Source organism: Mugil cephalus, chromosome 19 (genome assembly GCF_022458985.1).
Source record: "Mugil cephalus isolate CIBA_MC_2020 chromosome 19, CIBA_Mcephalus_1.1, whole genome shotgun sequence".
NCBI lineage: Eukaryota > Metazoa > Chordata > Actinopteri > Mugiliformes > Mugilidae > Mugil > Mugil cephalus.
Window position 1 is genome coordinate 3,380,434 of NC_061788.1, and position 16,585 is coordinate 3,397,018.

The following is a 16,585-nucleotide window of genomic DNA, read 5'->3' on the forward strand; positions in this document are numbered from 1 at the left end:
AGATCTCTCCAGACTTTTAGACTAAAAACAAGTAGATCTATAATGATAAAAGAGAAATATTTAAGAACTATCATCTTATAATGTAGGAAGATGTCTTTAAATTCAACATATGCTTTGTAGATTGTTTTTAAAGGCTTTGCTTCACATTGCAACACTAGAGATGAGACCAGACGTTGTAAACTAGCAACAAGTAGCTGTAGAAAGGAATATAGTATTTACGATAAGCAAAATTATTTGCAAGTAGAAAAAGCAAATGTGACTAACTAGCCTAGTGGTTTAGGCTGCTAGATCTGCACTGATACAAGGGGAATATTTATTTCCTGAGGTTATCACCTTATAATGTAGGGAAATTAAGTATATGTTAGCACATATGCTTTGTAGAAAGGCTCTTGCAAACGCTAAAGATGAGGCACGAAGTTGCAATTTAGCAACAAGTAGCCGCAGAAAATCAGGAATCTGATTCAAATCAGGGGTATAACAATTAAAATAGGCAAAAATTATCTGCAAATAGAACAAGACAATGTGACTCGCCAGTAGTTCTAGTAACAAATAAATATATGTGGCCCTAAAAGAAGCATGCACAGACATCTCTAAACTAGTAGCACTGATACAAAGGAAATATTTAAGAACTTTTATCTAATAATGTAGGAAAACGTGCTTAAATTCAGCATACGCTAGCGCCGCCATCTTTACATGAGGTCATATGTTAGTTAGCATATCTTAGCTACACTTAAATCGAGTTCATTCGTAAAGATGCACGAGGAACGGCCTAGAAGAAGAGTTACCTTGGTAGATAAAAAGCACATTTAGCCTCGATTTAAGATCTTTCCTGTGTAGCTGGAGAGACGTGATCCCGTCTGCAGCTCTGACACGTGGTCGAGGAGCCGCTGTAACAACGACGAGCAACAAGAACATGGGAGCGCATGAAGTGCAGGTTGTACTTACGTTATGTAACTGTATATAAAACAAGCTAATGCACGTAGCGCCCTCATCCTTCATGATGTCTCAAAAACAAGGCCGGAGCGTTCTCTATTACTATCATCATTATTATTATTATTATTATTATTAGAGCAGCCCGTGTGTTTGCATGAACCACTTTCCCCTCACGTAATTACTCCGATTATTGATTGTTTTCGCACATTAGTGGTGCCTTGTGCAACACAGAGTAAGGCCTGACGGAGCTGTTCCACGGTGCTGGTTGAGGGAACCGTCTTTTTCTAACTTTACCTCCTGAGGTTTAACAGATTTGAAGTTGTTCCCATGCACAGAGAGGAGAGAATGGCTAGTGTTGTATATTCTTGTGGACTGTTGTTGGTTGTAACCCTAATATTTATTTTATCCACCTAAAAGAGGGCAAACCTAATGAAATCTGAATCTGTTTAAACCTAACTTATGTATTTAGATTATTATCACTACTTTCCTACTGGGAATTGAACCTGTAATATGCAGAGTTTTGCTTCTACCAGACTCCATTGACAAAAACGATGATTTAACCCCTGAACACATGGAGTTTCCGGTCTACTGCTGCTTCATTCTGTTAGTTTGTTTAGGTTATTTTTTCAGATTTTTTTGTGTTAAAAATATTACTTTAGATCTGTGTTCATCTCTTGTAACACTCACGTCGCACAAATGTGGAGCAGAAACTCCTGTGGGCTGTGATGTAAAATTGCTGTTTTTGGCAATGGAGTCTGGTGCCTTGGAAGTTCATTGTTAGAAAAGGTTAGGGATAATACAGCGTACCCTTAAACTGATATAGATTTTTATTTTAGGGGCTAAAATAAATTCAGCTGATACTTTGGTGCCCGTACTCCTCATAGTGCCTCGTACATGCACAATCCAAATAAACTATCCCTTTAAATGTCCAGTCACAGTTGGTCTGGGTCCAAGTTCAACCAGAGAAGACACACCTGAGCTGATAAGAGGCCTCGGCCTTGGCCACACCCAACGTTCCTGTTTGTTCACGCTCTCTTCCTGTTGGCCACCACAATGGTTTCTTGGTCCGAGTTCATCATAGATGACACCTGATGATAAGAGCCTCCTTGCAACCACGTCTGTTTTTCATTTGCATTGTGCCAACACATAATGTCGCTTGAGGACGATAGTTTGCATCTATTATTGAATCTTCAAACTGGTTCTTCAGAAAACCCCAAAAGCTGCAAGAGATAGAAATCTCGTTGATGGAAAAAAAAAAACTACCTTTGCAAAAGCAAAACCTAAATTAAAACACTCGTTATTTACTAAGAATTGGCAGATGTTTGACTTGGGATTACTCGGTGTGAATGTTCTCTGAGCTTGGCTTGCAAGAGGAAGAATGTCTTCCGGGCTGTGAAGTGGAAAATAGTTGGAGTGTTGGACCGGGATGTCTGTTTACACGCAAAATAAGATCCTGTAGGTGTGTGTTTACATGCATGTTATCTCACCGAAGCGTAGCCTGAATTTCTCCGATGCCAGTCGATCCTACACGTGAGCGGTGCCAGGGCTGGTGGCACTTAAGTGCGACTTTCATGTCTCGACATTAAGTGGAAATCTGAAAGAGTTTAATAGTTTACAATTTACTGCACATGAGGTGCCTGAGGAGCCTTATTGGACTCTCGCCGTACTCCAGGCCCAGTTTGGATGCTGCAGGATTTCCGTGGAATTCTAAACCACAAAAAAAAAAAAAAAAAGGAAAAACGAGCGTCAGGTCATTGCAGCTTCAGCTTCTGAATAAGAAGAAGGAATAAGAAGGAAAACTGGAAAAACTTAGCTCTTAATAACCATGTAAACACATGTAAATAACTTGTGTATACGTATATACTGAATATGTATAGTCTGTATAAAACATGCTGCAGCTCAGCACCATCAGTAGCTTTTAATACTACTCCACAGTGTGTTGTTAGATGGGATAGTGTAGCCAGGTATTTCTCTAAAGTCTACCCCGTATACAGTAGGTAACCCTTATTTCCTCCTTGGGCATTTTTGTAAATTTTTTTCAACTATTTTTGTTTTTTTATTTGTTGATCAATTTGTTTGTGTCACAGTTTGTGGCTTAAATTTCTGCAGGAACTCATCTTTTTAGTCAAATGTTTGAAATCCAGTGTCTTTCACTCTCACATGTCATTTATAGTCTTGTGATGCATTTTGCAGCCTCTGGACGCCTTCCTGGCAAAAATGTGCATCAAAAAACAGCCATAAAATCCTCATACATCAATATTTTTTTCTACTTTTTTTTCATGAATTACTTAAACATCTTCAGACCTGCTCAAAACTACAAACATTTCAATATTTTTCAGGATTTAACCTTTTAAATGGCAGTGTAAAAATACGAATATTTAAATTTTTTGTTTGTTTGTTCGTTTTTTTCTGACAAAAACAGAGTTATTTTCCATAAAATAAACAGTAGGTGAATGGGACTTTAGTGGTCAATGGAGTCTTGGATATGTCAAAGATTAGCAATAACATTGATTTTACTGCATTAATATTTTTTATGTATTGTCAGACACTCCCTCTGGACCTTCGTGACCAAAAATGACTTCCCCATTGACTTCCATTAAAACTAAATTTTTTAATGTGACTCTCATTCCCGTATAAAGTCATGCATTCTGTGACGTTAACATTTACTTTAGAAGAAAACTAGTGATATTTGATATATTTTACTGTATTTGATCAGATTCAGACATTTTCCTGTTGCAGGCCAATGCATAAATTTCTTTTAAATTTCCCATTTATATATATATAATGGAGTCATGTGACTACCAGGGACTCTGAGTGTGTGTCAGAAGTTGTTTAAGAGATTTATCTAAAGAGATTTATGGAAAACAGTAGAAAAACTATTGATGTATGAGGATTTTATGGCAGTTTCTTTATTCGTTTTGCTACAAACGTGTCCATAGGGCAGTAAATTTGAGGAGGTGACACGGATTAAAGATTGGGTTGAAAAATCATAGCTCCTAATAACCATGTAAACACTTGATCTTTCTGTGCATGTTTGCTTCATGCGACGAGTTTCCAGGATGGACTGAAGATCTGTAAATTGCGACGTCAAAACAATACGATTTTGCTCTGATTGGTGTTTTGGGTACAAACAAATGTACGCTCCACCAGTGAAAACTTGTGACATGAGTCCATGCGGGCAGCTACGTTGAAAACGTGGCTTCATCTCGATCGTCTTCTATCGACGTCCTGATTCATAGTTTGGTCCATGTAAACACACTCGTTTCTTATCAGATCATGAACTGTCGCGTCTCCATGTAACTGCAGCCATTCGTTGAGATTCACAAATTTGGCCAAACTGGATTCTTTCGGTTTCGGATAAAACTTGATTCTGGACGGAACCCAAAACAAATACAGAATTTCTGCCAAATCTTGATTTTAGAGTTTACATAAAAACGTCTTCTGCTAGCTGTGCTTTAAATGGAGTTTTTGTGCTGCAGCTCTTGTTCTTTGACCTGACTGACAACATGCTAGCACTGTCACAGTTATTAACACTCAGCGTTATCGGATGCCTTCTCAGGTGCATTGCAGTAGTACTTTTATTCTATTTCAGGACTGGCCTGTCACTGTAGCATGGGCTTCATCTTTAATCTCCTGTCTTGTAGGAGGCGGCCATGTTGTTATTGTCACATGATCAGAGTCGCTCGTAGGAGGTATGAAGTTGACCCTGTTTAGTTTATCAAAAATGTTTGTTTAAAATCCTGTGAATCTTGGATTTGATCCACTGTGTAACATTATGGCCTCGACAGTAGGAATATTACTGGTAACACCGATCACTCATAACATTATGACCGCCTTCCTAATTGTGTAGGTCTCCCTTGTGCATCCAGAACAGTTGTGACTCATCAGAGAATGGACATGGGCCTCATGAGGGCGTCTGGTAACACAATGTTGTTACGGGTTGAGTGAATCATCCCACAGATACTTGATCGGTTTGGATCTAGTGAAGCTGGAGGCTCAACACCTTGTGCTGTTCTTCATGTTTGTGTGTGTATGTCACTGATTGGTCATTTTATCACTACAAACTGTCTCGTTACTCTTTATTATAGTTTAATTTATCCTTATCTTTCATATTAATATTAATATAGTTCGGTTCAAGTACATTTCCTACTACTCTCCACAAAACGTTGATCCTCCAGAAACGCTTTATTAGGATTTCTACATGATCATCAGCCCCTTTATTTCATAAACTATTTATGACATCAACATTTTTCACAATTCTCTTTACAAAATTCTTTCAAATGAAGGAAATATTCCAGAACTGTGAGTGGTCTTTGGTCAGTTTCAGTCAGATTTAGAGATGATAAGTGATCGAATGGTTTTTCCCACTTAGCAAAAAAAATGTTCCTCTGTGAAACGTTTTAAAAGATGTTTAAAACATCGTTTAACTGCTGTTTTGTAATGTTTGTCATCTATTTATCTGCTTTTATTCCTACATTATTATTGTTGTTAATCACCATTAATTTTTATGTAGTCACATTTTCAGATGTTATGTGTTTTATAACAACACAACATTGTAACATTAATATATTAGAATAATATTATGTGGTGGAGTCTTCAAATAAGCTCACTGTGTTTTTTTTGTTTGTTTGTTTTTGCCTCTCCTTGATTTTATTTTATGTGTATTTTTAAACTTGCTAGGTCTCAGTAACATCCACATGAATGAATAGGCCTAAAAGTCTCCCTGTCATTACCGTCCCCTGTCAGTGGTCATAATGTTGTGGCTGATTGGTGTACGGTTATAATTTAGTGGCAAGTTGCTGCACCCAAGCATTAATCGTTGCATTGTTGGCCTCATGCATGAGCCCGTAAGCACGTGTGTCACAGCCTGAAGGCTGCAGGCAACAAGCTCACATGACCCGAGTCGATCAGATGATCGGTGTGAGCTTATCGTCGGCTTCATGCAGCCGACAGGAGTCTCATCTAGATAAGGAAAGATAATCGCAGCCGTGTGCAGACTGAGGCCGACCTCAAGTTCCTTCGGGGCCGCTGCAGAAGGCCGCCCTGCACGGCTGATAACGCCAGGGCCTCGTTGCAAGGACTGGGATCCACGCGAACGCCAAGGCCTGGCGTTGACGGAGAAGCTCTGCATTTATACGAGCAAAACGCTGACATGATGCATAGGATCAGAAGATTTAGGACGCAGTTACGTCATGCCGCATCACTCACTAGGTCGAGTGTAGAGGAGAAAGACACCGCTCTTTGTCGCCTACTCAAAAATAATTAGACGTTGGCCTTTAGGCGTATACACGGCTTTTCCGTTCTCTAACCATAATGTAAACCAACGTCGTAATCCAGCAGTTAAAACACCATCGAAAAAAGGTCCCATTAAACACACGATAACTCTGTTGAGCTGCTGCATTGGGGATGAATAAACCTCTCTGTTAAACGTGCGTCACGATGAAAGCAGTGTTTGACGTGTATTATAACAACGTGTATACACCGTACGCAGTGACATGATATACCTGGGGCGCAGCGCGCTTTATTTACACAGCACCCCGCGAACGCCAGCGTTACAAAGCGCTTCACAAAAACAAAGAATCAGTAAAAAAAAAAAAAAGTTTGCAATTAGCTGCAGATCTGCGTCAGAGGCAGGTTTTATTAATGTACTGTGGGGGGGGTTTAGAGGGGGGGGTGTAGTCTGGCCCACTCTCCAGCACTGGTGAAAAGGCAGCAGTGGTTAGGTGAACATTTTTAGCTCCAGCGTGATTTCCTGCAGATTTTATCTCCAGTGTCCTTGTACATTAAAGCCCATGGATGTCCTCAGAAATTCAGACTGAAAACTTAACCAGGAAGGACACTCTAGTTGCATTATGGGTAACGTAGTATCCAGTGTTTTTGAGCTTTTTTTTTTTATCTTTGGTTCACATTCTGAATCCTTAGTTTCTGACCGAATCTGAAAGGATTGCAATAAATTAAATCACTCACAGCAACAGTTTACATGCAGAAGGAAGAGAATGAGCTGCAGGAGCTGCCTTCACATCCCAACAAATAATCAGGATAAAATGTCTCAAGAAAGCACCTGAGTCAGAGCAAACCGGTCTGAGAATACCATGGGGCAAAACATCATCACCAGATGGACGAAGCTGGAGTTGGTGGAGACAGTTAATGTTGAGGAAATCATTTCTTACTTTAATAACTTCTGTATTTCTGGCAGGTTTGATGCTTCATTGTCATTGATGACTGGGGACATGTAAACACATATAGTGCACTGAACTTTCTGGGCAATGTCACGTGGTTGAATGGGGCGCTCGGTGATTGGTTGATGATCCCTCTCAACCCAGAAAAACTTTCTAGAGTGGAGGTTAGCCATTAGCAAGCAGTGTTGTAGCTTCAACGTGGACGTGGACCAAACAGCTCTGGTGTGAAAGCAACCTAAGACAAATAGGTTCTTCACAAATGCTCTGGAGATCCTTTTGATGTGTAAGAACCTTTTCTTTTGTGCTGTATAAGGTTCTTTGGGGGATTGAATTTCAAAAAATTTCCATAAAGAACTGAATTAGTTTCTCTGAAAGACAGGATAACAAGTAGTTCTTTGAGGAACCAAGAGGCAAAGGTTCTAAAAGAACTTTAAAAGGTTTTCCCTATGGCATTAATGTGAAAACCACTTTTGGTTCCAATTTGAACCTTTATTTTTCATTTATCTAATCAGATGAGGCGTCCATGTACGGTTTCAGTTGGATTGAAAAACTATATAAAAAAATAACTAACTACATTTTCTTGGAAATAAAAATGTACAAATGTTGGATCGGATGCACACTTGAGTCATACTTTTTGGAGTTTACATAGTAGTTTATTGAGTCGCAGACTACACTCTGCATGCTCTACTTGGAGAACAAGTATTTCCAGCCTTATATAAGACGTCTCTTGGAGAATCCTAACCGGCTGTATCGCAGTCCGGTCTGGGAGCTGTTCAGCCTCGGAGCATGAAAACAACAGCAGAGAGTGGTGAAAACTGCCCAACATATAATCAGATTTCCACTTCCTGCCATTAGAAACATCCACAGCAAAATGCTTCCCACCCAAAACATGAACTGTTGGCCCCCATGTTCTCAGGTAGACGCTACAGGTGGTTTCTGTTCAAAAACCATGGAACCGGAACAGCCTTTTCTAGATACTGAAGTCTACCCTGCTCTGACCCTAACTGTGCTGCAGAACCGCTACAGACGTTCTATCCTCCTACTGACACTTTACTACCACTCACATATTCGTTAACCATAGTTTGTACATGTCCTGCTGTAATTGCCCTGTTAACCAGGACTTTTAGTTAGATGCTAAACACATTTCATTGCTTTGTACTTAAACAGGTGTAATGACAATAAGGTTGAATTGCACAGTGGCCTGAAAGTTAAATCTAAAATATTCTATAATTAACACTTGTCAATCCACCAAATTGGAGTTAAAATTCCTTTCTGTGTTAATAAAAACTTACTAGTCAGTTTGACCGGTGATGCATGCTGCTTTACTGTTCATGGTCATTTGTCTCCCTGGCAGTACTTCCCATATTTCCCATGAGCACTGCTATAATGATACGTAATGACGTATCAGGCGCTCATTGGCTGCGTGCAGGCACGCTACAGTCTGCAGTGCAACCAGCGCGAGAAACCATGAAACCATTAAAACCTGCAAAAAACACTCAGAAAAGTGAGAAGTAAAGTTAAACTAAATGTGTCGGTGGTTGGAACAGACGTCTGCAGGCGAGAAGAGGAAGAAGTGCAGGGAACAAGAATATCGACAGAGCATTTAGTTCATGCTAAATTGCTGACGGGTTGTGAATCTCTCTTATCTTCACGTGGAAAAAAAGTGGCTAGTGGAAATTCTGATTGGCTGATGATCAAAAAAAGTTAATTTAGAGCCCTGGCTATCATGTAAGAAAAGAAAAAAACAGTATATGAACACTTTATTTTAGTTATGCATCTGGTTTACAATTTTATTACATGCATTTTATAGTTATACCTTTGTAGGTGTTTTTACTTTTTGTGGCTCATACTGTATTTATAACATGATTTACTGCAGTTCCATCTAATTTCTATCTCGTCTCTCCTCATGAATCTCTATGAATCAAGCGTTTTCTCATTCTTCTGCGTCTCCGTCCATCTCGCTCCCATCACTCGTCGTTCGCACTCGAGAAGCTCTCGTCTGCGTCACTTCCCTGGCTTTCCTCCCGTCTGTCTTTCCGTAAGGATTTTGTCACCTCGGAGAGACGACGTCCGCTGACAGCCTCCTCCTTCTCTTCCTCCATCACCTCCTAATTCCTCTGACTGATCCCTCTCCAGATTGCTCTCTCTAACTCAGCGGTGATTACTGAACCGGCCCCCGTTGCTGCTGCCTTCCTTCCTGCTCTGTTTCACATCTGGCCGCGTCGTCCTCAAGTAAAACAAAATCACTCATTTTCCCGTGAAAGCCGACCCTCGACCACACTGATATATTCGGAGTCTGCGCTGGTTGTTGTCACTGAACAGCCGACGAGGATTCAGTCCCCACGGCCTGCTGCCTTTTTGTTGATCTTTCTTAGTGACTCCTGTGAGTCGGCTCTTAGCTTTGGCTGAACTCAGTCTGAGAACTATACCGTGAGACGGTGATTCCTGCTCAGCTTTCCAAGAATGCCTTTGTGCTCAGAAACAAACAAGTGCGATGTGAAGGCCACATGTCAGTGACAACACGCCCCTGCTATTGTCAACAAACCGCCTTCAGGAGACATATATCATTTGACTTCTTGAACAGTTTTCAGTAACAAACAGCCTCTGCAGTTTAAGGACACACTCTACAACCTTAGGTCACGGTCTTTTTGTTCTCCGGTTTTTTCCTTGGCGTCGTTTCGAGAATTTCAAACGATGGATCCATTGCAAAACCGGGTCTAGTTGTAGAAACGCTGTAGTAAATATCTCAGGCCTGTGTGTGGCGCTGTTCCTGCTACAGAACACAAAAATAGAAGAAGAAGAGGCTGAGCATGCTGAGCTGACTGTATATACTATGGACAAACCCATCGTGACGTCATCCACTGGATTCTGAACCTCGAAAACAAAGCGGGCGGTCGCCATGTTGGATGAGCTTTACTCCGCCCACACTCGGACACTCCAAATATGGTCATGGGGTCGTATTTGGGCGGAGCTAAAGCAGACTGAAGGTTGAGACACGCCCACGACCTCCATTGTCAGTTAGCTTAGACTACCACCTGTCACTCAAAGCGGGAACGCCCTTAATTATGCAGAATTTTAAACCTTAATAAAAGATAAACTAACTCGTAAAGTCGTCATGAATAGTTAAATAAACTATTGAGACCAAAATCATTTTATGTACCAGGCTGTAAACATGTTTAATAATGCTGTAAAGTTGGGTTTTTTAACATGGGGGTCTATGGGGATTTGCTACTACTAGTGGCCACTTGATGAACTGCAAGTTTTTTGCACTTCCACATGGGCGTCATTGCTTCATTGCCACCTGGTGTCAACCCTGCACACCATATGCAAACCTACAGTTGAAGAAGAAGAAACAACAACAAAAGGAAGTGGCAAAGCAACAGTATATATTAACCTAACCAACCAACAAGGGTCAATATCTGATGCAGCACCGTCACAAGCCTGTAGTCCACCACTGTTGATGCTGTTGTTGTTACAAGACGTCGGGGGCTAGAGAGGCGAGCGAGGGTCCATCATGATGGTTGGCTTAAACGTGCAAGATCTAAACAAAGGATTCAAAAAATAGTATTTGTGTAGTCGTGGCCTAATATGCGTTGAAGCATATTAGTTTAACCTTGTGCAAATCCGTTGTGAGTCACCAGTGAAAGGACATCGTCTTCTGAGGGTGTCCTGTGGTGTCTGTCCTTTGGGGTGGGGGTGTCTGGTGCAAACATTTTCCAACAGAACATTTAATTAGTTGTCACAAGTTGGTTGATGTTATTTACCATCAGTGGTCATAATGTTGTGGCTGATAGCCGTATGCGTTTACATGCCCCGTAACATGAATAAGAAAACAGCTTTTTTTTTTTGTTCCGCTGCTGAGGAGCATTAAATCTGCCAGAAACATAATGGAACGAGAAGACGGAAGGGAAGTTGTTTTTCCCCAGATGAGAAAATGTTTCCACCTCGTCGTCGTCTTTTCAAACACTTCTTGTCACAACAACTGTTTTTTTTTTTTCTACCTCCATGTTTCCGTCCCTCCTGGAAACTCCTCACCTGATGTTTACCCCACGTGGAGCAAACATGCTCAGACGGAGCGGATTTATTCCAGCCGGAGAGAAACCAGCACATCAACAGTTTACATGGTTATTAGAAGCTGATATTTTCCCCCTTAAACAGATCTCACACTTTAGAGATTTGATCAGTTCAGTCTGTTCTGTTCTGTACATGAGGCCCCCCCGAACAAAGTCCGATCATTTGTCAAGACAGATGAGTTTTAAAGATCTCAATAAAACTATTTATTTTCTTGGGACGCCGGTCAAATAAAGAGAGACCCAGAAAGAACCCTAGCTTACCTATAATAAGGTCCTCTCTTGAAGAAATAATCAGTTGTTATCTTTCGACTGTGAAGCGGTTCCTGGAAGCATTTTACTTGTTTTTGCAGAAAATAATCACAGACAACGTCACACACCTGGTTTGCATTTGCAGGAAAAACACAGATCTGTGCGCTGGTACATTATGCCATGTTGTAAAGTTAGCGCAATTTTGGTTTCTGCATTCGTGTGTTTTCTGTATCCTTGCGACATTTAAATCTGAACGTATACGAAGTTTTTTATGTTTTCTTTTTAATGCAAATCTGTCCATTCCAACGCTGACATGAAGTTTTTTGAACCTTTAATCCGTCTGTGAACTTTGACCTCGGAGATGGCCCCGCTCTTTAAAACCTGGCTGCGTTTCGTAAGACAACAATGGGACAATATTCCTCTGTCGGGCCATTGTGTGTTTTCGTGCATCCTTGGCTCGCCTCCTGTATGTTTAGCTCGTGTTTTATGCCTCGACAAACGCTCGTAGACAAGTGATAGGCGCTACGGCGCATGTAAAAGAAAATACTGGCACCGGCCCCCGTGTTTGCGCAACGAAGATCCGTGTCAACAAAATTCCGCTGTTTCCTAAAAGTGTAGCGCCGAAAGAGTTTTTTTTTGGTGACGTTCGGTTTGGAATTAGGAGAGATTAGTTGTGGGTATAAATATGTCCAACTTTAAGCCTAATCACCGCTGACAAATAATACTGTAATGATGGGTGTCGGAGTCATCCACTCCTGTCTAACTCACGGCTTTAGTCATGCAGTGTGTTTGTGCTAGCATGCATTATCGCGGGGCTTGTGCCTCTGGTGGAATTAGCCGAAATCCTCCTCCCCCTCTTTTTCTTTATCTCTCCTCTCTGTTTTTGCGCCGGGAGAATAGATGTTTCTCTTCAGAGGAACCTTAATGTGGAACATTCCCCCGGAGGTTATGACTCTGTTTATGAACATTAGCAGCAAAGAGAGAGAGAGAGAGAAAAAAAAAAACGGAGACAAAGAAAAGACTCGCCGGTTGGAGAGTTGGGTCAGAACTAAGTGGGCGCGCGCTGGTTCGTACCTGAGCCACATGTGCTGATTGTGATATAGCGTTAAACAGCTGATTCACTGTTCGTATGCTCAAAGGATGCACATGCAGCCCAGTTGCTTATTCACACCAGAGTGACGCATGTGGTTAAGCAGCCGGCTGAATCTTCCCAGACGAGCTGCAAACACACACACACACACACACACACACACACACATATATATATACATATGCACAGCACAGAGTGTGAGGCCTCTGCAGGAGGATTATGCAGGTAAACCTGTGAGTTCAATCAGTGGCTGGTGGCTAATACCTTCTAAAGACGTTTGCAGGGCTCGGCTCCGTACCCGGGCGGCTTAGTCTGCAGGTAAAAAAAAAAAAAAAAAAACGTCCACGCTCGCAGCGTTAGGGGATGTCATCACAACATCTGATGATGGGCAGATATTTGTTGTTTTAGAGAAAGCCATCGCGGTCCCGTTTCACTGCGAACGTCGAGCTGGTCGGAGGAGGTGACCCGCGCGGTCGCTGTGCGGGTTTAAAGCAGCTGAAAGTAGGCAGGGACAGAGGAGATTAAAGCAGGGACAGACAGGGTGAGCGCGGACAAGCAATATGCCAGTATGCTCCTGGACATCAATGGTAAAATGGTAAGAAGTGCTGATGTGGTTTTTTTTTTTATTTATTTATGTGGCCAGTCTGTGAGCGATTCTCACATCTGATCTTTCTCCTGCAGGTTTCAGCTACTGAGGAATGTGTGGGACCAATGAGACTGACCCAAGAGCCCATCCAGGTAAGAGACGTTAAAAACAGGAGAATGCATCTGTATTTTATTTTATTTATTTATTTTGGGTGCACTCTTATTAATAGATTAAGGTTTTTGCAGAAATGTACTTTTGTGAGCACTTGAGTTCAGGGGATGAGCATCATGTCTTTCAAACCCGCCTGGATAAAAATGAATATATTTATGTGTGTATCAGTCAAACTCTACTATTCAACACTTATTTTTCTCCATGATTCCGTTTAAATTAAGAAACAATCATCGGTTGCTTGGATTCTTGCACCAGGTTCAGGTCATGTTGAGTTTTCCTGCAAATATGACCAATTCAATCAACTGTCTGTAGTGGAAAACTCAACATGCTTTTGCCTTTTTAAGGATTAATTCGCTGAACAATTGAGAATATTTTAAAAGTAATGTCATGAACTGCTTATATTTCTATTTTGCAGTGAGGAGACAAAATTAAATCCTACATTTGTTGTGCACGGTAGCTGCAACTGATCCTTTATGACCTATTGTTTTGTTTTTAATTAATTAATTTACTATAGTTGGGACGGATTCACTGTCCCACTGTCCCTCCGACACCTCATCTGTCCTCAGCCCGGCTCGGGTTTCACCTCGACCCCCCTCCTCCTTCCTCCTCCTCCTCCTCCCAGTCAACAACTTGGGAATATTGCGCGGATAGCTCGGGTTGACTCAGGGATTGTCTGTCCTCATCCTCTGGTGGGGGATTAGGTCGGGCGCTGGTAAGATTTATCCTTGCGTAACAAAGAAAAGTAAGAGCTCCAGAAGGTTACCAGCTGGTTGGGATGTGTAAGCATTCCTCCGCGCTGGCAGCTCTTTCGTCGGGAGAATCAGCTACTTTATTAGGTGCTCATTTATTGCTTTGATTTAATTTGCTTCGTTTTTTTTGGGGTTTTTTTTGAGCCGAGCCGGTTCTGACCGATCTCCAGGGGTTTCTGAGTTCAGCTCGGCTCTCTGGTGATGTGAGAGGCCTGGCATGCCGCTCGCTCGCGTTCCCGCTGAGCTACAGTATCCCGCTCCATCGCTTCGCCCCCCGAGCCAAAACGCATTGTAGCAGGAATCTCTGGCAGCGAGCGGGCAGGTGGAGGGACCGAGGGGCTTTATTAAAAAGGCCTTGTAAGACCTCGTCTGATGCCCCATAAAACCCTTAAACTGCTCTCCCCAAACCCCCGGCACCTCCAGCACCCGCGCAGGTTTCCGTGACCCGACCCGCCCTCGCTCCTTCACTCACGAGCACAGAGATGAAAAGGGAGATAAAGTGCTCGGCGGGAGACGGCCATATATCGGGAGTCTGCCTTGACATTTACTGTTACGGCCTCGGAGAGCTGGAGAGTTTCAACTTCTCCGCGTTAAACCCCCCCCCCCCCTCGTCTTATTTATCGAGTCCTGTGCTCCGCTCGTTTCACAGATAAGTGAGCGGAAAGCAGCTCCTACGTTGTTCGAGTTTTTATGCGTGTACTTTGTGTTTTTATAGAGACTTGACAGATCTAAAAAATTTTTTTTTTAGCTGCACTGGAACATTTGTTGCATGTTGTGGCGTCTCTGTGTCATTAGGTTCACTGGTGACTCTAAATTGGCCGTAGGTGTGAGTGTGAATGGTTGTGTTTGGCGTCATTTTGCATTTAACATTAAGTCGTTCAAATAATCCACAGGTTCAAATGTTCATTTTTTGTGAAACATGTGCAACAGCAGAGCGACCGAGCGACATAAACGTAAACATACTGCACTGTTAGCTTCCCTCTGCTAATATTGCTAATGGGTTTCATCTGGGGACTGAATAGGCTCGCTGCCAACTGCTGCCTCGTGATTGGCTCAGCAGTGATAGGGGCGGAGCCTAGTGCTGTACAGACAGCTCCTGTATCGCTGAATGAATGAAGTTCTGCCTCCATTTATACCTTTACTGAAACATGTTGGATACATGTTAATGTGTATTTTAATCTCCTGCACCACCTCCATGTTGAAGACTTATGCTCCATTAGTCCATTAGACGACCGTTTTTTAAGCTAAGTGATAGAAATGTAGCATGTGCAGTTTAAAAAATTTATTTTTTTAGACAGAAAACTAAATAAGTTTTTCTAAAACTCCAAATCTGGACTAAAAAAATACCGATAAATATAATTCTCACTATTTCTTCTTGTTGTTATTTCCAAGCAGACCAACGGAGTAAAAGGTTCCTTATCAACGTTACGTCCAAAACAAAAAGGTTTTACGTTAGGTTCTCTAACCAAAAAGAATTTCATTTCCTTTCCTCTATTCTCCGTTTTTTCTCTCATTTCATTTCCTAGTAAAAGAATCTGAGACGTTTTGTCCAAATTTATGTCAAAGATTAAAATTTATTGTCTTAATTTAAGTGTTTCTACCTTCTGCTCTTCTTTCTTTACCTTAGCTTTCATTTCATTTCCCCTCCTCTCTCCTTAGTCCTCTTCTTTTTTCTTTGCTTTGATCTCTCTTGATTTCTTCTTCTTTCCGTCTCCTCTTCTCTCATTATCTTTACTCTCTTTTACATTTTTCCTCATCAAACGGCGCAAATTATCTGATGGCTTCACTTAAATCTACAAGGCTTTGTGCTTTACAGCCAGACGTGGCCTTGGTGTAACATCTATTGATGATATTGATCATTTGTGCATCGAATCTCTGATCAAACTTCTGGTTTTCGTGAAGACGTCTCTTCTTCAGATCTAAAATAAACTGGTGGGGGAGTTTAGGATTTTATTAGGAACATCTGTGGGTGGTGCCCACCTGAAACTCCGAGGACTAAGGCCTGTTAACCCCCCCGGTACTGGGTGGGAAAATAGTATGTTCCTAATAAAAGGAATAAAAGCGGAGCCCTGCTTCCTGGATGAAACGTCTCCAGCAGAAACAGTTCAGTCGTGTGTGGATATAATCTGACCTCGACAAAACTACGCTAAAGTCAATCGATTTATCCGTTTACTAAACCTTAAACCAAAGGTCTTCAACAGGGGGTTCAAGACCCCTAGAGGGTCCGCGGAGGTAGTGCAAAATCGTTGGTTGCTTATACATTTTTCATATATATTTTAAAATTTTCTCCCACAAATTAAAATTTCTTTAAATAAACATGAAGTCAACATGTTTTAATAAAGGGATAAACGGAGGCAGCTCGTTCAGACCTGTCAATCAAAGCCTCCCACATGCAGTAGGCCCCCGCCCCAAACGTTGCTGAGCCAATCACAAGGCTGCATATTACACCCTGACTCTATGAGGTTCCCTCTGATTGGCCGAGAGCCTGTTCAGTCCATGTTTGAAATAAAAAATTTGAATTTGTATTATTTGAATAGCTTAATATTGAATGCAAA

The 16,585-nt window shown here is 41.6% G+C and overlaps 1 protein-coding gene across 3 annotated transcripts in view; it reads left to right on the plus strand.

Moving 5' to 3' along the window:
- Positions 1-16,585, plus strand: part of pde8b (phosphodiesterase 8B) — a 54,459-nt gene that overhangs the window by 8,803 nt on the left and 29,071 nt on the right. For 2 of the 3 annotated variants that reach the window (XM_047570776.1, XM_047570775.1), the window contains exon 2: positions 13,206-13,262. In XM_047570776.1, coding sequence (XP_047426732.1) covers positions 13,206-13,262 — 57 coding nt within the window. Of the gene's footprint in view, positions 1-11,631; positions 13,120-13,205; positions 13,263-16,585 lie in introns of those variants that run through there. The other variant, XM_047570777.1, reaches the window with a different exon arrangement.